Source organism: Hakea prostrata, chromosome 4 (assembly GCF_041222555.1).
Source record: "Hakea prostrata isolate BN-2017 chromosome 4, UWA_Hpros_2, whole genome shotgun sequence".
NCBI lineage: Eukaryota > Viridiplantae > Streptophyta > Magnoliopsida > Proteales > Proteaceae > Hakea > Hakea prostrata.
In genome coordinates this window covers 11,574,164-11,598,151 of record NC_142603.1, presented here as the reverse complement: position 1 = coordinate 11,598,151, position 23,988 = coordinate 11,574,164, and the positions used below count along the sequence as shown (strand labels likewise).

Here is a 23,988-nt window from a genome sequence, read left to right as displayed (position 1 = left end):
TATTTATTAGAAAACTCATACCCATAATTGGATACCAGAATGTGATAGAGAGAGAGAGGAGGGCGGGGGTGGATTATAAGATTCTCAGCTAACCAGAATATGATCTTTTGGGTAATTAGAGCTCTTTCTCTCGCGAAAAGGTCCCAGATTTGGGCCTGAGAAGGTCTAGACCCTGTGCTAGGCTCTAAGCCCGGGAGAGTGGAGAGCAGATTTGCGGGTTCTTCTCGAAAATCTAAGAAGAAATGAATTAAAAGAACCGGAATGGCCCTGAAAGCGGGAATGTACATTGGATCTAATTTTCAAAAACATTCTTTTGTTCGATTTCTGTTCAATTTTTGGTGTTCCACCCCTCGCGGTTTTCAAAGCTGGAGATGAGATGACAAGAAAAAGAAACAAAAAAAAGAGCCCACTACATAATCGTAATGCAGCAAGTCCTCGTTTTTTTTCTTACCGTTTAAAAAGCTGTTCTTGTGGATGAGTTTTTCCTACCGTTACTCCATTAACCATGAACCAAGAGACCCAAGTACCAACTGTAATTGAGCTGACCGTTGGAATGGAAGGAGAAGGACAAGTGGACAACCATGATTGGCAGCAGTCAAGTTCAAATATTGAAGCAGGGGTTCTCTTTATTTACATTGTTCTCTGTTCTTTCCAGTTTCAGAGACAAAATTCAAATTTAGAAGTGTAGGTTTCAAATGGGCAGAAAACCGAGCCGTCGAAAAATCCAACCTTCCTTCTTCAAAGTCCTCATTGGTGATTTCTCAAAGCGACTGGTAGTTTTCCTCACTCCTACTCGTCAGTTTTTTCTTCTCTTTCTCAATCTTGTAAAGTTAAAACTCTTCTGCACATTCATTTTGTTTGCATGCAAGAGCTTCGACTTTATGGCTGCTTCGTCAGTTTTTTCTTCTCTTTCTCAATCTTGTAAAGTTAAAACTCTTCTGCACATTCATTTTGTTTGCATGCAAGAGCTTCGACTTTATGGCTGCTTCTTGCTGTGTCCAGAAGCAACGTGACGAAGTCATTATCTGGTTATCTTTTTCAGGAGAAACAGATAATATATGGAAATATAGAAAGATTCCTTTCTGCTTTATTTCTGATGTAATTAACTTTTTGCTATTTGAGGTACAACCCCATTGAGGAAGCTGGTCTCTCTCTTTTGGGTATTTTTAACTTGTGCGTATCAGTCCCTGTTTTGGGTGGTTTTATCTCATCTTCTGCTTTTACTTTTTCTCAGCTGATACCTCAAGAATTTATCAAGCATTTCAATCGGAATTTGCCAGCAATATTGATCCTTCGAAGCCCAAATGGAAAATTATGGCCTGTGAGGGTTAAAAAGTTCAGGGAAAACTGGTGTTTCCGAAGGGGTTGGCGGAAATTTGCGAGGTACCACCATTTGGAAACTGGAGAATTCTTGGTTTTCAGGTACAATGGTGATTCTATGTTTAGGGTCACTATATTTACTAGAAGTGCTTGTGAAAAGGAAATGCCGTCATCAACTAAGAGGAAGAAGAACAGTGATCTTGAGAATGGAAATAGTCATCTCCATACAAAGAAAGAAGAACCTGAAACAGAGAAAATAACCATTCCCAAAATAGTGAAAGAGAAACCCATTAGTCACATATTGAAAGATGTACGTGGGAAGAAGAAGAAGAAGAAGAAGAAGAAAAAGCCCAAATCCTCAGAGACTGGTGGGTTCTTATAGATTGCTGTTCAAACACAATATTGTTGTTTATTTTTATGTTGCATATTACAAGCTAAAATTCATGTTACAGGCAAATCCAGTGTATCAAGGAAGTTGAGGAGGGTTCCTGCTAACAAGATTCTAAGGAACGGGTCTCTTGAAGCAGTGGACCTACTCAAGACGGAGCGTCCAAATTTCACCCAGATAATGAGGGCCTACGCTAGGAGCATGATAGTGAGTTTTCTTTGAAAAAAGACTAGTCTTTCTGTACCTTGATCTCATATGATGGTTTATTTCTACCCAAAAAAAAGAATGATGGTTTTTTAATTTTGGATTGCAGACTGTTCCAAAGGCTATTGCAATAAAGAACATGTTCATGCATCAGGAGATAGCAGAGATACAGGACCCTCAGGGGAGGTTGTGGACATTGAAAGTTTCTCGTAGTAGAGACGGACGTACCCATCTGTCTAATGGATTGCTAGAGTTTATTAAAGGAAACAACCTGGAGGACGGTGATGCCTGTGTGTTTGAATTGATTGAAGTAGGAGAAACGAAGAATACAATGCGTGTGCATATATTCCGAGATGTTGAACAAATGGGCCTTGGTCCTTCAACTGGAGCATCTGATAATCTGCAAATCCAACTTTGATTTCAGCTAGGTTTCCCCTTTGTAGAATCATAGCTTTTCTGCATAGCATGTATGAAAGGTGTCAAAAAGTACTATTATTTCAATAGAAAATAATCATAAGTAAAAGTACTGGTATCATTGCTTTTCTATGAAAATGAATATTTGCTGCTTCATGGACCTAATGAGTTGGATCAACAAAATATATTTAAAAGGACGCAAGACGTGTCTCTTTTATGTTAGCGGAATCAAATAAATCCCACCCCCAATATGATGGGGAAGGTTCCATTATCCCACTGTCAGCAAACCCTAAAATATGCCATAATTCAAACCTGAAAATGTTGAGTTATAAGAAATGAGATATAAAACAATGATGTCATCTATCTGATGATCTTTCTCATTTATCTTTCATACAAGGTCACAACACACTGCCTTGGGCTATTCATATGCCATAATTCAAACCTGAAAATGTTCAGTTATAAGAAATGAGATATAAAACAATGATGTCATCTATCTGATGATCTTTCTCATTTATCTTTCATACAAGGTCACAACACACTGCCTTGGGCTATTCATCTTTTGCCAATATAAAAAGCTTTGCAGGAGTTACTGAAACCAAGTTACCAACTAGCTTAGAAGTGGTAGACGAGTATAAATCAGACTTGTAGAAGTCCTTTATTCCAATGCCAGTATAAACAGCCATCCAGCCAGCAACATTTCATCAAATAAATTTTACAATCTTTGTTGTTACTGCAGGGCGAATGGAGAATAACCTTCTTCAAGGAAGGTCAACATTGATGAATAAAAAGAGAAACAGACAGCCAAACCCAGAGAGTCCCCCATCACGACAGGTGCTGAAGAGAGTTTTCTCAACAACGTGAACCAATTAAATGCCCAACTAAATCAGTTTCCTTTTTAATTGTATCAAGGATATCATCCCCGACATTTAAAATCCAGCAAGACTCCCCACTTATCTTCCGCAATAGAATATTTCTTACTACCCTTCCCAAACCAAACCTGCCCCCCCCCCCCCCCCCCCAAAACAAATAAAAAGCATATTTCTTATCTGTCATTCCATAGAACAGTTACTTGAAGTTAACTAAGGAAATGAGTGAAATCATTCCTGTAGCCAAAGGACATACACAAACAAGGATTAAGTGAAGACTATCTGCTTATATAGATATTAGGAAATAATATGGATGTATTTCATGCAGTGAAAAAGCAACATAAATCAGAGTCAGAGCTGAATCCCCAACAGAGAGCAACGCTGTTCTTCTACAGATGCTCTATGTATGCAAATAATAAGAGTCCACAGTCTAACAGAAATTGTGAGAAGTTAAAGAAATATCAGGAACAAATCCCTTACACAAGCTACTATTTGATTTATCCTTTACTTTTCAACTTGTCAGGTCCACGAAGTTGTAGATAAAATATGGGATGTGAAGATTCTAAGATCTGTATTCCACTTTGTAAGGAGGCTTTGTGATAAAGCTGAGTTGTAGTTTCTGCAGTCTGATGGTCAATGGCCTTCCGCATTCTCTGTGGCTTTAGCATTTTTCAGAAGACTTCCCAATCATGCACAACATTCCAGGTCATGAATATGAGTTGTAAGATCTTTGATTCTGCCATAAACATCATTTTGGATGGATCTGTTGTGGTAATTCATTATCTTATTTGCACCTGTTCCTAGTAAAAGGGAAAATTTTAAGTCAAACAAAGTAAGTATTTAATACAAGCATACAAAGGCAACTGCAATCCTTATCTAACATAAATGGAGGAACATTTTGTTTTAGGGAACTGAAGATGCTCCCAGTTAGATTTGGATATGGAACCATACTAACAAACAAAATTCCATGTTTGTTGCCCTAATAAGTGGATTAATAAAGAAGAATGTTGCAAGTAAAACTGGAAAGCAAAAGAAAGACTAGCCACACCCATGGTTTTACCTTAAAAGTACATAGCAGCACTAATTTAGTATATTATTCTGAATTGTATGAGTTCATGGGAAGGGTAAAAGCTTATTCCTGTAGTAAGAATGATGTAGCAGCATTGAACCAATGATTATCAGAACCAAAAAGGAGAATAGTAATGAAAACAAAAAGAGGTACTGTCTAAAATCTTAGTTCCCAACACCCACCTCCCACCCCCAAAAAAAAAAGAAAAGACTACTACTTCACTTGACATAAATACAGAGTTACAATTACAGCCAATAGAATCCTAATCCTAGTAGGAGTTATACAAGTAGAAACAAAAATAGAACCAAACAATAGAAAGTGTAACAGTCACAAGCAGAACTTTGATTTTCTTCAACATATGGACATGCAACATTTTTGCTGAAAAGCTATACTTGGTTGTATGATTAGATGCTGTTTGATCATGTTATGATTTCAGCCTTGTCAATGGTCTCAGAAACTATATCTGTTGGGGCTAAATAGACAAGGGAAATAAAACTCAATCATAACTACATTGAGTGGACTATTAAGGAGAAGGCTGGCTGTCATTAGCGGTGGTCTCACAATGCTTGCCACATTCGATGTATGCATTCATTAGCAGTAGTCCCACTCTGCTTGTCTCACTTGATGTACTCTGCAAGCAAGAGAAGGCTGCAACTCAGCTAGTACACCCCCCCCCCCCCCCCGCTGTCTTCTTGGCTGACTCACTTTCAGAAGCGTCACATTCCATGAAGATAGAGAATTCCTATAGACTAATGGTTGGTTAGCCAACGAATGTTGGAGCCTGGATGGACCACCTTACAGGCTGAAAAATCAGGAATGAAGACCAATACTGACAAGAGTAGCTCTTGTTTGTGCTTCTGAATTGAACCAAACTCCTTTTTACTCCAAGGACCATTCAGTGGCTTTCCTGAATTATAATTAACAAACTTATTTTGATAGGAAGTTTTAGAATTCAAGTCTCAATCATAAAAACTCTGACCTTCAAAATAACGTGAGTACAACATTTTTAGTTGCTTTCTTGGATCATACTCTGGATCAGAGCCCAACAGGTAGATGGAATTGATCCCTTGACTATGATACAAGTTCACTTGAATTCAATGGGGTGACAACTGAGAAGAAAAAAAGACATATCTACAACCCAATCCTGTGGCAGCTAGGAGTTCAGATCTAAGTTGATGCATTTACCATTAACGTTCAGGGAACTCAGCCCCTGCTTTCGCACCAAGCTGTTCCAGACTCGACACCGTGCTACTTGGTCACAATGGAGCAACTTTTCTGTCGCACCAAGCTTCGCCCTCAGCACAGGAACACGTATCCTGCTTCTAAACTTAATGACAACGGCTGTTCTTCGTAGAGAACGAAAACCCTAATAAGGATTACAATTACCTCATATCCGAAATTCAGAATGTGAAGTCAAATAATCTCAGGAGTAAACTAGTGTCAAGATCAATGAAGAGTGTATGTGCCTTCTCATTACAAAAATAGATCTATCATCACAATGGTTGAATAAGGAGCAGTAAATCTGAAAAAGCAGGGAATGTAGCAACCGTAGAAATGAAAATCTTTTCTCGTAAAACATCATTCGATCAAATAGTGAGTAGAGATAACAAACAAAACTGTTACAGTACAAAGTGAAAGGGGTTCATACCGATCACTTCTGACATAACCCAGAACGAAAACATCAGGGACACCTCTGTTCCTTCTGCATTCACTGAAAAAAGACAGCTCTGAACACCAAAATTATTTCATCTACAAGAACCCAGCTCCTCAATCAGTTGCATTTAATGATTTTTCAAGAAACTGGAATTATTGACAGGGTTGCTGTAGTCAAATGGGGTCAAATGGAGTCAAAAGGGTCGTTGCTGTAATTAAAGAGTAAAAGAAGGGTTAAGTGTTACCTTTTCTAATTGATTATTTGTTCTAATAGGTTTTTAGATGATGACGTTTTGCAATAATAGGGAAGAAAAACCTTTCTTTTGTCTTGTCGCACTTTCCTCCTCTGTCTTTGCTTTTGATTTCATGAATTTTCATTACCAAGAAAAGAAAAAAGATTTCTTTAGTTCTCTCTTTCTCTTTGGTTACATCTCCTGATAAAACCACTTCATCGCTCATTACGATTCTAATCCCTGCAAAGTCTAAAGAGCAGAGCCCCGTGGAGTGAAGGATGCGACGCCGTCTGAGAGTCCGAGAATGCTCTCGCATTTCAAATCCCACACGCCATTTCTTCAAGATAATCGTCAAGGCAAGTCTTGAACGCGGAGAGCTAGTAAGTTCTTCTTTCTCCCCTTCTGTCTCTCTGCTACTTTTCAGATTTTCATGTCAACCGAGATCCTTCTTCAAAAGCCAGTGGGTTGGCACAAACTGTATATACATTTTTTCATGGTGTAGATTGTGAAATGACTACGTTTTGTTAATCTCTGATGGATTCTACCAAAAAAAATCTAATCTTTGATAGTTAGGCTTGGATTGATCAACAGAATACTTTTGCATATTTCTTCTCTAATTGTTCCAAAATCCTAACCAGTTTAGACATGCAGAGTTAGTTACATTTATACAATTTGACATTATGGAGGGGTTTGCAGATGATCCCAATTGAGTTCACAAGGCAATACACGAAGAAAATAGCTGATGTTGCAGTTCTCAAGGTTCCCACTGGTAGAAAGTGGGAAGTAGAAGTTAAGAAAGAGGACGAATCAGTTAGATTTCAGAATGGCTGGCGGGAATTCCTTGAATATTACTCCATTTCTGTTGGTGACTTCCTTGTTTTCAGATATGATGGAAATTCTACTTTCTGTGTCTTTATATTCAATCAGGGCGCTTGTGAGATAGATTATCCAAGTGACACTGATGATGATCTTCACATGATCCCTCTAAAGGAAGAACAAGAAAAAGTGGATTCTGAGGAACCCTTGTGGCCCTTACCTTCGTCCCAGCCTGTGGCTTCTTCAACAGATGAAGTTGACAAAGATCAAGAGTTACCAGTTACTAAAAGAAGGAGAGGGAGACCAAGAAAAATAAATTTTGCCGAAAAGCAGAGGAGAAACATAGAGGATCATTCCGAATACTTGATTCCTGTGAAGGAAGAACGAGAGGAAGAAGATCCTGTGGATAGCTTGTGGCCCTTACCCTCCTCAACGGCTGAATATCTCGGCAAAGCTGAAGAGTTACTGATTACTAAAAGAGGGAGAGGGAGACCAAGAAAAAGTTCTGTCCAAAATCTGAGAACCAAAAAGCATCATAGTGAATGCTTGATTCCCATAAAGGAAGAACCAGAGGAAGAGCATCCTGTGGAAACCTTGGGTGGGTTTCCTTCGGTCCAAACTCTGCCTTATTCCGAGGAAGTGGTTACTGACAAAGCTCAAGAACTGCAGGTTACTAAAAAGAAAAGAGGGAGACCAAGAGGAAGTTTTTCTGCTCGAAAGCTAGCGAGAAACAAAAAGCATCAGCAACTTAGAGAATTGGGTAGTGGAAGTGGACTAAATGGAGTGGAAGGCAAAGGTCGTTCCCTTGATGCTGAGAATGACATGGAAGTAATGGAGGTTTCTTCTGATAACCCTAAAAATGAAACAAGGAAGTTTAAAGCAACAGAGACATCCTCATTTAGCATGGGCAGCAATGCTCAACATCAGAACACAGATGCAGACAATTCCCTAACTTATGTTTCACTTTTTGCTTGTGAAGATGCAAGTCTTCAGTTTAAAGGGAGTGAACCTTCAGCAGCTGCTACTCGGGAAGTTGAAACCAACTGTTTGGAGCAAGAATCTAAAGCTAGGAACCATACTTCAGCAACTGAATTCGGTAATTAATTTGAAACCAGGTGCTGATTTCATACCAGAAATATAACAATCATTCTTGTTTGTTATTATTTTGATCAAAGATGCAGGAAAACACTTGGACTCTAAACATGAACAGAATGCAAACATGCCTTCGTCTCACAGTTATAAAAGGGTTGTGGCTGCAAGTAAGAGATCGTTGATGTACCAACAAAGAGAAAAAGCAAAATATGCAGCCCAGATGTATAAAACAAAAAATCCCTCTGTTATGATAATCATGACACCATCTTATGTGCACAAGGGAATGGCATTGGTAAGTTCTTGGAATGTACTTCATTTTTGTGATTGTTTTCAGGCTTATACTAAAATGCCTTTTATGGCTTCTGGGGGTAATGGATTTGGTGTGAACTTGCATTTTGTTTCTTTTTCTTGATGAGATCTTTGCATCAGTTTGTTCCAAAAGTCAATTGCCAGCTCTAGGTATATGATTTGTCTAGCATTTTGTCTTCTTTACAGAATTTTCCGAGAAGTTTTGCCTCAAAGTACCTGAACTACGGATTGCATAGTGTCAAAGTATCAGTTTCAGACGGGAGAACTTGGTTACTGCGGTGCTCAATAAACGAACGCAAGGCCATGATAAGTGGGGGTTGGTCCAAATTTGTTCGGGATACTAAACTGAAAGATGGAGATTGTTGTGTCTTTGAGCTATCTAAAGCTAAAGGTATGGAGCTCAAAATTTCAATCTTCCGTGTTGTTGAAGAAGCATAACCGGAGTCAATCAATAGAATTTCCTATAAATAGGTAGCTCTTATGGTGTTGAACTCCTTTTTTTTCCCCTTATTAATTGTGAGAGTATGTTATGGATCTTTACATTGATGGAGCAGCAGCAAGATTTCCTTTCTGGTCATGTTGGGTTATCTCCTTGAGTCTATCTATCTGTAATCACTTGTAACTTCAAAGCACTGCCACCCCACGCCGCCATTCTTATCATATGATAGTATGGAATCATATATGACTCTTTTTTTCTTCTTTTTTTTTTCCCCCAAAAGAGCAAACTAATACTGATGCAGGAGAAACCCACCTTCCTGGCTGATGCGGCAAATTATCAGTCCTACTTTAAAGTTGACGACTGTTTGCTGCTATTAATATTCTTATTTAGTGTTTGTTTCCTGCCTCCTGGTATCTGTGACACAAAAGAAGAACTTGTTTACTCTTTCACTCTTGAGTGCCAAGTCTTTAAAGCCCTAGATAAAATATAGATTAATTGGAGAAAAAGGGATGTTTTGGCTTCTACTCAACATTAATCTACTTTTTCTTTTCCTGGGAAATCTTCTGTGGAATGATTGTAGTCAAGCTTTTACCTTATTTTCTTTTCATGCTTAGATTTGTTGAATATTTATACAGTAATTATAGCAATGACATACAATATTGCATAATTTATTGACTGTTATGGTAGCATCAGTAGTAATTCTCAATAGTAACCATTATTTAAACCCAAAAAATAATGAATGAGTATTGAATCTCTAATGATGGATCTCAATTTGATCGCATTTTGATGTCCGATTCTACAAACAAATCCTTAATGAGTGGAAATTCTAGTGCTGTCTCTTTTCATCAAAATTAGGAAGATAAGCCTTTGTCAAAATCTGTAGAAATATTATTCAGTGATCTTGTTGACCTTGGATTGGAACATATCGGCAACACCGGCAAACCAAAAACCCGGGGCCCCACCATGAAAAGCAAATCAAATGCATCACTCATGTGCTCAAATCACCTGAGTATCACAATCCAATTTCAAGAAAAAAAAAAAAAAAAAACCATTAGTAGCAAGTATTAACCCCCAGTGGATGCTTGCCTTGCTGGAATACTGTGAATGCTGCTTTATGATTATTTTCATCAAAAGATATTCTTTTTTTCCGGTTACTGATTCTGAATTCATAAAGTGACTCAATGTTCTTATCAAGCTAGAGCATTTAAGCTTTTTACCAACATGGAGAAAAATGGTAGTGCGTTTAAGCCCACAATCCCATCTCCAGTCATGAAAGTCTGGTAGTAGTAGTAGTATTAGAAAGGGGAGAAAATCCAGTATCCGGGTATGTTTAGTGCACTTCCCCTGCCCCCAAACACATGATTGCTCAAAATGACTGCCTTACCACCTTGGCAAGGTGAAAATTCCCAGGGATAGGGCAATCATTTGGCTCATCCCTATGTCTCAGCACTCGGGTTGCACATCTTATGTGCCCAGATAGCATTCTCTTTTCCGGAAAAAAAGTGATGAAAACCTTTTGTTGTTTGACATAAGAATTTCTCCACAATTTTAGGGATTGTTTATCTATGGTTACTTATGTTTTTATGCCATAGTGGTTACCTGATTGTGTATGATTTTTGGAATAGTTAAGTACCAGATCGGTTGGTGATAGACAAGTCAAACAGTGTGTCTTTCAGTAGAATCGGTTGGAAGACAGACCAACAACAGAGCATTGGTAATACAACACTGTTGATGGGAATTTGAATCTGTGGCACTGTTTTCTTTGTCATCTAGATGATTAGTTTTATCCAGCAATAGGTAGCCAATCTGGAATCCCTTGTCTGTGTACGTCCCATCAAACTTTTAGTTTTATTGCTAACATGGAAAGAGTAACCCTGGATTTGAATTGAGCCTGAAACAAGGCAAACTTTCAAAAGCTTCCTATTGATGATAGTGTGCCACCCTGGATTTGAAAATCAAAACATGCATTGTATCTAGCAAAAGAAGGGTTCTTTTGAACATGGATCAGATCAACTTTGTGGCTAACTCATACTGATTTAGAACATGACTCGGGGTGACCAGAAAAATTGCAGAGCCAAAACAGTGAAAACCATTGATGAAATTGAATGATCAACAGCAGATCTACATAAAAACTATGAAATCCTGAGGATTGTTCTTGGACATTCCCTTTGCTGGCATGGTTTATTGACAATGTAATGGAATAGAACATCTTGCTTGGATACCCATGATTCAGAGGTTCCTAGAATTGGAACTGAAGCATCTTTTCTACATGGAGCTTCTTGCTTCTTCTGAAAAGTATCAAAAGATATTTGCAGATTTTGTTAATCAGATGCAACTTTTAATGGCCTCCTAGGAATCACAGTAGAAAATAGAGCTCCTTCTATGTCGCAGTTTCAATTCCTTCCCTTCCCAGGATGTTTCTTTCTGTTGTCTCTGTTATTTATGCTTAAGATGTTGGAAACGCAATTTGATCCAACAATGGTTAGTGCATTCACATGCCAATGAAATTTTTAAGTGTGACCTTCTTCCTAGGCCTGATCATCAGTTGGGCTCATAAATGTACTTACTTAGATTTACTCTTTGCTCCTTTTCTGATGCTGTCATATTCTAGTGCATGGTATCGTATCTATCAACAATCAAATCGATAGTTTTAGATTAGTATCAGCAGCATCAAACAGATTTACCTTTGAACCTCTTCAAAGAAATAAGGATTTTCTGATCTTTTTATACAAATACAATTAATTCGGAATCAACAGTGTGAATAGATCAACAAGATGTGAAACTCATCTGATACCATTTCTTAGAACCATTGATACTTTGATAAAGATGCTCACATGGGCTTACACTTCGAAACCATTTGGCTTGCTTGGATCTGCATAGCTCTTAAATTATGAAGATGATGGAATTATAGCCGACTATCATGGTTCATATTCATTAATGATATGGCCAAAGCGGGAAAGGTGGATATATGAAAAAGAGAAGGAAGTGAAGATGAGATGAAACTGGACATGGAAAATGGTAATTAAATTGACTTTATTAAAAAGATAACTTCAGTAATTTGAATTAAAATATTTATTATACAGTAATAATTGGCATTAAGATATTACCCAAAAAAAAAATGGCATTAAAATAGAGATTAGATAATTAAATTCAAAAATATAATCAGTTAGAATAAATCTTTTTCTTTAACTTAAAAAAAAAAATTGGTCGAACTGTTAAATTCAATATATCAAGGAAAATTTTCTGTTTAATTTTAAAGGTCCTTCACATTAGCTTTTCACTTTACTCTTGCTGATTTGTAATTAAATGTTGCATTCAAAACAAATTTATTAGAATAAAATAAATAAATTGTTTGCTGGTTTTAATGTTCATATACTATGGTATTATTTAAATGATTTAACTCTAAGAAAGAAAATTTATTATTAGTTAATTAGTCTTAATAAACACTTTGCTTTCCTTAAATAAATATATAAGACTACTTTTCTAAATATGTAGGGTTTATTGAAAAGTCCAAATATATACTTTTAAGTTGAGCAATTGATATCAACCGTCCATGGGGTAGGGATACTATAATCCAAGGATAAAACTAATACCTCATTCTGATTTATGTTAATCCCTAACTTCCTTGTAGGGTATTTTTTTTTTTTTTTCGGGTAGAACCTTGTAGGGTAATTAATCCAACTATTCAAGGAGAGTGTTGCGAAAGTATCACTATGATTGTGAATTCAGTGTCACACTAATGCTACTCTCTTTTTTCTAGGGGTAGAATGAGAATTTATTTAACAATAACAAGCAAGCTTACTTCTTGATCTACAAGATCCAAAAGCCAGGGAGACATCACAAGCTAGAAAAGCCTAGAGTAAGAGACTAGGCCACGCAAGGCCAAAGTGTAGCAACAACATAAAAAATGCCTCAAAAGTATAGGTGTCTAATGCCCACACTCAAGGTTACAAAAAATGACTACGTTAGGGCCTGTTTGGTTACATGAGTCTAGAGATTTCAAGTCTATGGAGTCATAATTTATAGAATTAACTGGTTATAACCGAATATGTGGAATGAAATCTGTGGATTCATCTATGATTTTTGTGAATATGCAAATGTTTAGCGTTTTCATAGTAGGGATGAAATCTCTGCATTTCACCCCATACCCATAAATTTACAAATTCACGTTTTTAGTGTAAAAAGATAAATCTCTAGATTTCACGTTTTTTGTGTAAGAAGAATAATCTCTAGATTCATGTAACCAAACAGGCCCTTTGGAATTTTATTATGAACTTTTTATGTAACTGATTGTTTGGACACAAGCACTACTCATTGCACGCAATTAAATAATAACTAATTGGTACATTTTGTTGGGTAAATAACTAATAGATACATATCGGTTTTTTTCGGTAACATAGATATCGGAACCACGATGACATGATGAATTCACTTCCAGAGGATCGATGGTCCAAGAAATGGTCACCGTCTTGATGTTCCGACTCTGCTCACTGCAACTCTGTAAGAAGGTTGCTTTCGGCCCTCTTCAAATGTTGCTTGGAAAACGATCAGGAATCTCCTTTTCACAGTTCGTTTATTGTAACAATGCAAAATAATGTATCATATCATGGCAGAGTTGCAGACGAACAAGAACTTGCAGAAGCCATTAGTGAAAATGTACAATTTGGCTTTCGTAAAAAATGGGTTTTTCCCTTATTTGGTTATGTGGATTCAGGCGTTCAGGAAAGCAAGGGAAGAATCCTTCCTTTTTGGACGGAAAAAGATTTTCAGCGTGGTTTGGTTGTCTTGTAGCATCCGTTTGATGGGAATTTGACTAGCCTTCCTGTCTTCGCTTTTGAATTCTTGAATTTTCTCTTTCTCTTTTGTTACATCTCCCGATTAAAGCTCTTCATGGCTCATCACGATTCTAGCCCCTGCAAAGTCTAAGAGTAGCAGAGCTCCCGTGAACTGAAGTATGGGACGCGGCCGAAGAGTCCGAAAAGGCTCTCCCATTTCAAATCCCACACCCCATTTCTCCAAGATAATCCTCAAAGCAAATCTTCAAAGCGGAGAGCTAGTAAGTTCCCCTCTCTCCCATTCTGTCTCTTTGCTATTTTTTCAGATTTTCATGTCAAAGCGATCCTTAGTGAAAAGCCAGTGGATTGCCACCTAGTTTTTAACTGTATATATATTTTTCATGGCTCTAGATTGTTAAATGACTATGTTTTGTCCAATCTCTAATGGATTTTACCAAAAGAATCTGATCTTTGATAGCCTAGGCTAGGTTGATCAACAGAATACTTTTGCATATCTTTTTCTCTTACTGTTCCAGAATAAATTACATTTATACAATTTGACAATATTGTGGGGGTTCACAGATGATTCCAAATGAGTTCATAAGGCAATACATGAAGAAAATAGCTGATGTTGCAGTTCTCAAGGTTCCCACTGGGAGAAAGTGGGAAGTAGAAGTTAAGAAAGAGGACGAATCAGTTATATTTCAGAATGGCTGGAGGGAATTCCTTGAATATTACTCCATTTCTGTTGGTGACTTCCTTGTTTTCAGATATGATGGAAATTCTACTTTCTCTGTCTTTATATTCAATCGGGGCGCTTGTGAGATAGATTATCCAAGTGATACTGATAATGATCTTCACATGAACCCCATAAAGGAAGGCAAAGGTCCTTCCTTTGATGCTGTGAGCGGCATGGAAGTAATTGAGGTTTCTTCCGAAGATGAAAGTCTTCAGTTTAATGGGTGTGAACCTTTAGCAACTGCTATTTCGAAGGTTGAAATCAACTGTTTGGAGCAAGAATCCAAAGCTAGGAACGGTACTTCAGCAACTGAATGTGGTAATTACTTTGATACAAGGTGCTGATTTCGTACTGTAAATAGAACAATCATTCTTCTTTATTATTATTTTGATCAAAGATGCAGGAAAACACCTGGACTCTAGACATGAAGAGAACGCAAGCATGTCTTCGTCTCACAGTTATAAAAGGGTTGTGGCCCCAAGTAAGAGGTCGGTGAAGTACCAACAAAGAGAAAAGGCAAAATATGCAGCCCAGGTGTATAAAACAGAAAATCCTTATGTTATGATAATCATGAAGCCATCTTATGTGAAGGGAATGACACTGGTAAGTTCTTGGAATGTACTCCATTTTTGTGACTGTTTTCAGGCTTCTGGGGTAATGGATTTGGTGGGAATTTGCATGTTGTTTCTTTTTACTGATGAGATCTTTACATCAGTTTTTTTCGGAAGTCAATTGCAACTTTAGATATATGATTTGTCTAACATTTTGTCTTCTTTCTTTACAGAATTTTCCAAAAGATTTTGCCTTAAAGTACCTGAACTACGGATTGCATAGTGTCAAAGTATCAGATTCAGACGGGAGAACTTGGATACTTCAGTGTTCTGTGAGCCCACTTAAGGCCGTGATAAGTGGGGGTTGGATCAAATTTGTTCAGGACAATAAACTAAAACACGGAGATTGTTGTTTCTTTGAGGTATCTAAAGCTGAAGGTATGGAGCTCAAAGTTTCAATCTTCCGTGCTGTTGAAGAAGCAGAACAGATATCAATCAATACGATTTCTGATTAATAGGGAGCTAAGTAGACAGACTGACAAATTTTAAACCACTTTTTTTTTTTCTTCTTCTGTGTGTGTGTTGAACTGCTTTTTATTCTAATTGTGAAAGAATGCTATGGATAATTACATTGATGGATCAGCAGCAAGATTTCCCTTTTGGTCATGTTGGGTTATCTCCTTATGTCTATCTCTGTAATCACTTGCACCCCACATCCACATTCTTATTCATACGAGAGTTTGGAATCGTATATGACATTTTCTTTTCAAGAATGGACTGATAAAGATACAGTAGAAACCACCTTCCTGGCTGATGCATAATATCCAGTCCTACTTTAAAGTGAGCAAGTGTTTGCTGCTATTAACATTCTTATTCTTGCTCCTGGTATTTGTTTGACAAAAAAAAGAACTCGCTTACTCTTTCACTCTTAGGTGCAAAGTCTTAAAAAATGTAGATATAATTGATTAGTTGGAGAAAAAAAGGGGTGTTTTGTCTTCTACTCAACATTAATCTCCTTTTTCTTTTCCTGTGAAATCTTCTCTTATGATTATGATGTGGAATGATTGTAGTCAAGCTTTTGCCTTTTTTTCTTTTCATATTTATATTTCTTGAATGTTTATACAGTAATTATAGCACTGACATAAAATATCACATAATTTATTTGTTATGCTTGCATCAGTGGTAAATCTCAGTAGTTACCATTATTGAAACCCAAAAAATAATGAATGATATTGAATCTCTAACAATGGATCTCAATTTGATGGCCAGGCATGTTGTTGGGGTCCAAATCTCCAAACAAATCCTTAATGAGTGGAAACTGCTAATGCTGTTTCTTTTCATCAAAATTAGGAAGATGAACCTGTATTAAAGTTTTTAAAAAGATTATTCAGTGATCTTGTTGACCCTGTATTGGAACATATCACAGTCAAGTCACTCATGCTAAACCAGAGAACAATCTCATTTGTAGTACGTAGTAACTCCTTACCTTGCTGGATTGCTGTAAATGCTGCTTTATGATTATTCATCAAAAGATAACCTTTATTCTGGGTACAGATTTTGAATTCATAAACTGACTCAATCTTCTCATCAAGATAGAGCATTTAAGCATTTTACCAACTTGAAAATGGGAGTGCATTTAATCCCACAATCCTTACTCCATTTATGAAGTGTAGTAGTAGTAGTAGATTGACTACATTGGCCAATTTGGATAGGAACTCTATGTAATTGAACATTGCAGCCAATTCAGAATAGCTTCTCTGGGGCTTTGTATTTTTCGGCTAACTGATACTAATATAGAACACGACCAGGGGTGACCAGAAAAATTACCGAGCAGATCTACACGAAACCCATCGACAAATGAATGATCGAACCACTAAGGAATCCTGAGGATTATTCTTGGGCATCCCCTATTGCCAGCGTAGTTCTTGACAGTGTAATGGGATAAAAAAAACATCTTGCTTGGATACCCATGATTCAGAGGGTCCTAGAATTGGAATTAAGGATCACTTTTCTACATGGAGCCTCTTGCTTCTTCTGAAAAGAAAATTCAAAAGATATTTGCTTCTTTTTTTTTTCAATCAGATGCAACTTTTAATGGCCTGTTAGGAATTACAGTGAGAAACATAACTTCTTGTGTATTGCAGTTTCAGTTCTCTGCTTCAAGAAATACTTTGCTTCCCTTAAATAAGTGTAGGAGACTATTTTTCTAGATAGTGGTTTTCGCATAAGTTTAAGGTTCAATAAGAAGTCAAGACCATTGGTAAGACCAACACCTCTTAGTGAAGAGGTTGCCCATTGAATTTTGTGTGATGATATATTATGTAATCTCATTTTTAACATGTAAAAAATCATTTATTTCAAAAATATAAAAAATAAAAAGAGAATTCGAGATGCAGACTTTGGATTTACCTGATTGATATCAGCCATCCATGGCGGTAACCGGTAAGGGTCTCGAATCTAAAGATGAGGCTGATACTTCACTTTGATTTGATATTAATCTCCAACATCTCCTAGGATGATTGGCTTTAACTATTCAAAGGGCTGTGCAAAAGTATCACCATGGGTTTCCCATTTCAAAAAAAGAAACCAACGCTTTCACGTAAGAAGTCAGAGTTTGAATTCCCTCAGTCCAAAGGCGAAACCCTACTTATATTAATTAATTAAATAAAAATTCCTTTAAGTTTGTAGACTTAATACACATAAGCTGGTGTGAATGAATCTAAGATTGAAAAAAGAAAAAAAAAAGTTGTCATCATAGATGTGATTTTCATTTCATGTTAATCCCCAATCGAATTAAATAATATTTATTTTAGAGATAATTACTATTGTCCCCTAGTACTATAGATTAATTATTACTTTATACTTTATACTTTTTGAAATTACTAATCCAACCTTAGACTTACCTTTAATTACTATTTCTCCTCTACCATTAAACTCCGTTAGTTAAGTAATGACACAACTATTTTTATTTATTTAAAAATTCTGCAATAATCCTAAGTTTTTATTCTACTTATTTACACTTTATATTTTATATTATTATCTTAGTAATTATGTTTTAGTTTTTTATTTTATTTTTTATTTACTTTCTAATTTGATGTTATTAATTTTAAGAAGTGCCTACTTCCATCAGATTTTCATTTATTTACTATCTAATTTGACATTATTAATTTTAAGACGTTCCTTTATTTAGCCAAAAAAATAATTTAAGTAATCTTTTTTGGAATTCAAAATAATAAGAGTACAACTCTTTCTTAATTTTAGAAGGACAAAATAGACATTAAGCATTCAACTCTAGCGGTCTCTACTTGGCTGACCAATCTTTAAAATCTTACCATTAAATATGTTAGGGTTAATATGGACTGTTCATCATAAAATGTTCAAATTTAATTCAATAGATTTAATGGTATGATTTACTTACACAGCCTTCTATATTTATGTCTTAATATTATTATTATTTTTACCCAAAAATTGATAATATAATAATTTTTTCAAAAAGAATCCAAGGCCTCAGAATTACAAGACTCCAAGAAAGGGCTTGAATGGAAAATGGCAAATAGGCTTGCACTCTTGCTTGCAAGACAGGAGATGTGCAATAAGCATCATGATTTTCTTTAATTATACAATCGAGACATTTTCTTTGGATAAATAACTAATAGATACATATCGAATTTTTTTCTTTCTGTAACATACATACCAGTTGATACAATATCAATAGAACCAACGGTCGAAGAAATGGTCCCCGTACTTGTGTTCACAGAATTGACTCTGCACACAGCAGGGAGCTTCCCTCAGGTCCTCTTCGAATGGTGGAGGACCTGGAAGAAGATCAGGAAAATCTCCTTTGCGCTGTCCATTTATTGGAATAGTACAAATGTACAACATCATGTACAATGCAGAGTTGCAGACGAACAGCGACTTGAAGAGGAGATTACTGATTCGGTTCAGTGTCTTCAGAACTCTCTATAACTACAGGTTTGAAAGCCATGAATGTTTGAAGAGAGCACCACAACCTTGTGTTTTTATCAGGTTTTAACTTGTTTCTCTCGTTGTGTGTTTGGACCGCCCGACTGGTGAAATATGCAGAGGCTCAGGCGAAGTTCTCAAGCCAGGATACCCCGTTTCTTCAAAGTGATCCTTCAACCAAGCATCAGCGATGGAAGGATCGTAAGTGTCCTCTCTTTCTCTCTCTCTCCTTCCATGGTTCTATTGATATGGTCATTCTCTGGTTTGGCTCAGTAGCAAAAGAGAATTACTAGTGAAATAACCCCCCACCTGTTTTTTTGATTTTCTATTCCAATCGATGCTAACACTAGGGAAAATTGTTTAGGGCTTGTATTTAGACAGAAACAAGAGAAAGAATTTTCGTCTGATTTGTGAAGAATTATATTTATTATTTAGAACTAGTTTTGCATGTATAAAGTAATTGGAAAAATTGAGTTCCGGATAGTAAATGTTCAAGGTTCAGGAGCTTGCTGTGATTGTGAGGCATGGTTTTGTCAAAAGAACATCGTGCTTTGTGTATTAGTCATGAATTCACTTGTTGAACACATGGACATGAGTTCAAATTCCTAGAAATAGCCTCTCCGGAGCCTATCGTTTTTTCAATTTTTTTATGTGTTTCTATATTTTCATATTGCAGAGACAACTGTAGGTTTTAGCTCATGCTTTACATTATTTTCATATTAAAATTACTTCTGTTTGTGTTTCTGATAAGATGGTGGGTGCTCTTAAGTCATGGCTCCTGACTGTCCTCCATGGTGCTTCATTGTGATTAATTGATGCCATTATTTAATCCATGATTCAAATGTCCACCTTAAGAAGAAAATCAAGGACTGTCTTTTGATTAGGTGTCATTACAGTTAGCTTCAAGAATATATGTCTTACATACTTGCTTTCTGCTTTATATAGAACTCAGTTAGAGATGATCCTTGCAGCCTCTGTACTTATTAGTTTTTATTCTTCAAATCATTTTTGAAGGCAACTTGAAATAAATTATGTTTACCTGTAGGAGATCCCGGTGGAATTTGTGAGAAATTTAGGAAGAGAGCTCCCTGATGTTGCAACCCTCAAGGTTCTTGATGGTAGACAGTGGTCTGTAAAGTTAGAAAACCTTGATGGAGCAGTTTGGTTAACTAATGGTTGGCGAGAATTCTTGAAGTATTACAATATATCTGTTGGTCATTTTGTAGTTTTTAAATATGATGGCAGTTTGAATTTCTCAGTTGTTATATTAAATGTTGCTGGTTTTGAGGTCAAGTATCCTCAAAGTGTTGATACTGCTGGACAGTCGAATCTTTCAAATAAAGGTTCGACACTAGAAAGAAAAAAAAGAGTACGAGGAGTCCAATTCGTTTTGGGAAAAAAACGTGCATCAACTTATGAAGTTGGATCAACATCTGAACCTAGAGGGTTTTGTAGATTGGAAAGAATGAAACAGAACTATCAAAGGAAGATGCAAGGGCTACCTTATAGGTCTAACCTAAGTCAAGTTAAAAAAGACAGAAGTAAAGAAGGTATCTGAATTTTTTGATTAAGTGATGGCATTTATGGCAATTCTCCTTCTTATCTAACTTGACAAAATATGCAGGTGAAGATATATTCTATGTGAAACACAAGGAGCATATCCCCACACCATTAGCTGAGAAGACAAGAAGGCCACTAACAACACTAGAAAAAGAGCAGGAAAAATTCTTAGCTCAAATGTTAAAAACTGAAAAGCCTTCCTTCATGGTCGTCATGAAACCATCTTACTTGGTCAAGGGATTGGTATGCTCTAGCTTTTACTTATAAATTTGGAAATTTGGCTTTCATTGCTTTGTGCACAGCCATATAAGTTCCCGAACATCATTTGGTGCAAAAGAGGTTTTCCTTATCCGGATGAGGATATTGCTAATTTATATTAAAGTATGAAAGCATACCTTCATGGTCATAGTTAAACTATTCCATCTTCAAAATGGGGCTGGTAGGCTCCCTTGAATTGAAATTTGGAAATTGATTTGCATTACCTTCTGCCTACATATATGTGCCCTGTTTCCCAAGTCAAGATGATGTCTATAGCATCATTTGGTGCAAAAAGAGCATTTCTTTTGCAGCTGGAAATCATGATACTCTTAAGGTTGTAATGTTGTTCTCTTTGTTTGCATAGAATCTTCCGCTTGCATTTGCCCGAGAACATTTCAAAGAGGGAGCACACAATATCATACTCCAGCTTCCTAATGGGAGAAAGTGGTATGTCCGGTTCTGTTTTCAAGATCGGGATATCAAAGCACTCCTAAGTGGGGGTTGGAACACATTTGTTCAAGATAACATGCTGCAATGTGGAGATTTTTGTGTCTTTGAGCTCTTGAAAGTGGGAAAAATTGAGTTTAAGGTGTCAATATTCCGTGTTATTGAAGAAGTGGTCCTACTTTGTAGTTTTGGTAAGTAAAATTTTGTCACTGGTGATTTCTTTCCCCCATATTGTTGAACTGTGTATTTTTTGTTATTCAAATAGGGTGAAACACACACACACAAACAGAGTGGTTACAGGCATAATTTTTTTACCTAGGGTGTTGATAGCTCTTCATTTTCTGCCAGGCGTTCTTAGTCCCTCTTACTAACTGGAATCAAAGAATTAGTAGATCTGTTCTGGCCTCTCCCTCCCCCTCTCTTCCCCCTCTGTACCTTCTTTCTTTCCCTTCAGGGTGTTTATATTATATTTGTTATTTCACCCAAAAAAGTTATAGACACTAGATCCAAGTTAGAGATGTAGTATATCAGTTGAAAACTTGTAGTTGGAACTTATTAGTTGGTTTTGATGAGAGGATGCTGATGGTTCTAACTGCACTTGTGTCCTTTTCCCTGAATTGTGAAGTAGTTACTGGTCACAATCATGGATGCTGCCTGGTGATGGTGACTTATAAAATGGTTTAGATATAAGGCCGAGAAAGAGTCACAGCCTAAGCTCTGAAACTTTTAGTTCAGTGAAAAGAGAAAGAACCAAAGGAAGAATAGGGACATAAGAATGAATTAACACTGTAATTCATAAGAATGAAGTCACCTTCTAAGCTTAGGAATATCTTGAGGTCTTAGCAACAACCTTAGTGAAGAGCATGTTGTGATCTTTTTAAGTGTAGGAGCATATTGCGTAAATATTACTTATTCGGTTATTCCTAGCTTGGAACAACATTCAAAACAAGCAAGTCTTCAAGGTCCCCCTTCCCCCTCCTTTCATTTGGTAATGAATTCCTTATTCATCCAAAAAAAAAAAAAAAATACAAGAAGAGTCAAAACAAGGTCTTGTGAAGATAACCTCCAGTCCGTCATGAGTAAGCAAAGGGAATAGAGGTCAACTTTCCTATTGCACCATCTCTCACAATTGGTGGTCAACCTCAATGTGTTGTTTGTTCTTGTAAGAATGGATTGTTGACAGTAGATCACACATTACAGGAACTTTTAGCCACTTTTTCTCAAACACTGCATGTGCAAAGCAATGTGTTCAGCCTGAGTTATAGGACGAGCCACACTGTAGTTTGCTTCTAACTGTTGGGTGTCAAGTTTACCTTTTCAAGATCCAGAAGCTTGAGAAACGTTGTTCCATAGGTAATGATTTTAAAGAACTGTGGATATATTAGCACCACAGATTATTTGTCTCAGATGAAAAAAATCCCTTATTTTATCTTTATGTAAGAACAGAGAAGAACAGTCTTAGGTTATTGATGAGTGTTTCTCGGGTTCTTGTAATACTAAGATCAACGGTGAAGAAGAACCAGAATATGAATAAGAAGCAGAAAAGAGCTATCAAAATAGGATTTAATGTTAGAACGAACCCTTTAGGAAATACAAAAAGAAATGAAAACAGAGACATGCTAATGCAACATGTATTTCCATGGTTGAAGCTGAAGACATTTCACTGTGCAAATAGAAGAAAGTTAAAATGGAATATCTCTCAAAAACACCAAAACTGCAGTGGAACCACTCACCTAAACCCATAAGGTCAGTTCATACCATAGGTCCAAACCCCACTTGGGGTACAAGAATTTAAGACAAGTATAACAGTTAAATAGTTAATAATAACCTTATCAACAGCAGGCCACTATATATGTTTATAGATATATAGATAACTAGATATCTACCCGTGGAATTGAAACAATGACAACTAAGTCACAAACCCCTGCAGTATAAATATGCAGTCATGCCTGGTGCTAATGGTCATTTGTTCCTACAGTTGGTTCTCCTGCAATATAAATATGCAATCATGCCTGGAGCTAATGGTCATTTGTTCTCTACAGTTACTGGAGAAGCAAGGTGTTTCAAGTCTGAAAAACCTTTCTTTGAGGTTTACTTGCATCCCACTTATGCTAATGGAAATTATGTGGTAAGCTCCTAACTGAGAATCTTAATGTTGATTAACATTTTATTCAATTTTCCAGACATTCTTCTGTTAGAATAGTTTCAGAGGCTCCTTTAACAACTTCATATAGTCTTGGAAACTTATTATGCTTCGTGAACAAAACATAGACTTCAGAGTGTTGGCCAAAGGCTTCCATATATATAGTTGAGAATTGGAAGATCCCAGCAGACGTCTAGTGTTGCTTTTATATGAGGCGTTAATTGTATCTTCTTTCTTCTGCAGATTTTAAAAACCATGTTTGTCGAAAGGAATTCGACAAATAACTTTCAAAGAGTCAGGCTTCAAGATACAGAACGAAGAAAATGGTATATCAGGTGCAGTAAGGAACATGGCCATTATAAGCTTGGTGCTGGCCGGACTGATTTCGCAAATAAGAATGATATTAAAGAGGGAGATATCTGTGTTCTTGAGCCTCTTAAGAACAAAAGTAGTGTTTTAAAGTTTTCAATTTTCAAAAGCCACTGATTATTGTTGGTATAACCATGTGACCGAGTAAAATGTAGTCTCTGAAGTAACTGATGTGAAAATGACAAATATTTTGAATTTTGAGTCATCCAAATCCCTTGTTTTCTGTTTATGTTTCATTTTCTTTAACCCCCTACAAATTAAACATTTCATGGCTTATCAAATCTACTTGATGCATAATACCTCTCTTTTTTTTCCTGCTCTCAAATATGCCCACATCAGTTTTCAGAGAAAGGAGATTTAAAAGTCTTTCAATCTGTAGT

The 23,988-nt window shown here is 36.5% G+C and overlaps 3 protein-coding genes across 3 annotated transcripts; all 3 read left to right on the top strand.

Moving 5' to 3' along the window:
- The first annotated feature begins 624 nt into the window (after positions 1-624).
- On the top strand, positions 625-8,835 carry LOC149017877 (uncharacterized). Its single transcript, XM_089153824.1, is given in 10 exon segments — positions 625-773; positions 1,235-1,688; positions 1,773-1,915; positions 2,022-2,319; positions 3,063-3,157; positions 5,460-5,572; positions 6,425-6,527; positions 6,844-8,059; positions 8,139-8,347; positions 8,551-8,835. Coding segments are annotated over 10 exon segments (2,994 nt in total). The 5' UTR covers positions 625-695.
- Positions 8,836-13,757: 4,922 nt separating this feature from the next.
- On the top strand, positions 13,758-15,383 carry LOC149017876 (B3 domain-containing transcription factor VRN1-like). The gene is made up of 4 exons (XM_089153823.1): positions 13,758-13,859; positions 14,161-14,635; positions 14,715-14,920; positions 15,102-15,383. The coding sequence occupies exons 1-4, from the start codon at positions 13,758-13,760 to the stop codon at positions 15,381-15,383; spliced, it is 1,065 nt and encodes a 354-aa protein (XP_089009949.1).
- A 3,562-nt stretch (positions 15,384-18,945) lies between these two features.
- Positions 18,946-23,782, top strand: LOC149017875 (B3 domain-containing transcription factor VRN1-like). Its single transcript, XM_089153822.1, has 6 exons — positions 18,946-19,032; positions 19,877-20,381; positions 20,456-20,634; positions 21,014-21,287; positions 23,139-23,224; positions 23,483-23,782. The coding sequence occupies exons 1-6, from the start codon at positions 18,946-18,948 to the stop codon at positions 23,723-23,725; spliced, it is 1,374 nt and encodes a 457-aa protein (XP_089009948.1). The 3' UTR covers positions 23,726-23,782.
- Positions 23,783-23,988: the final 206 nt, after the last annotated feature.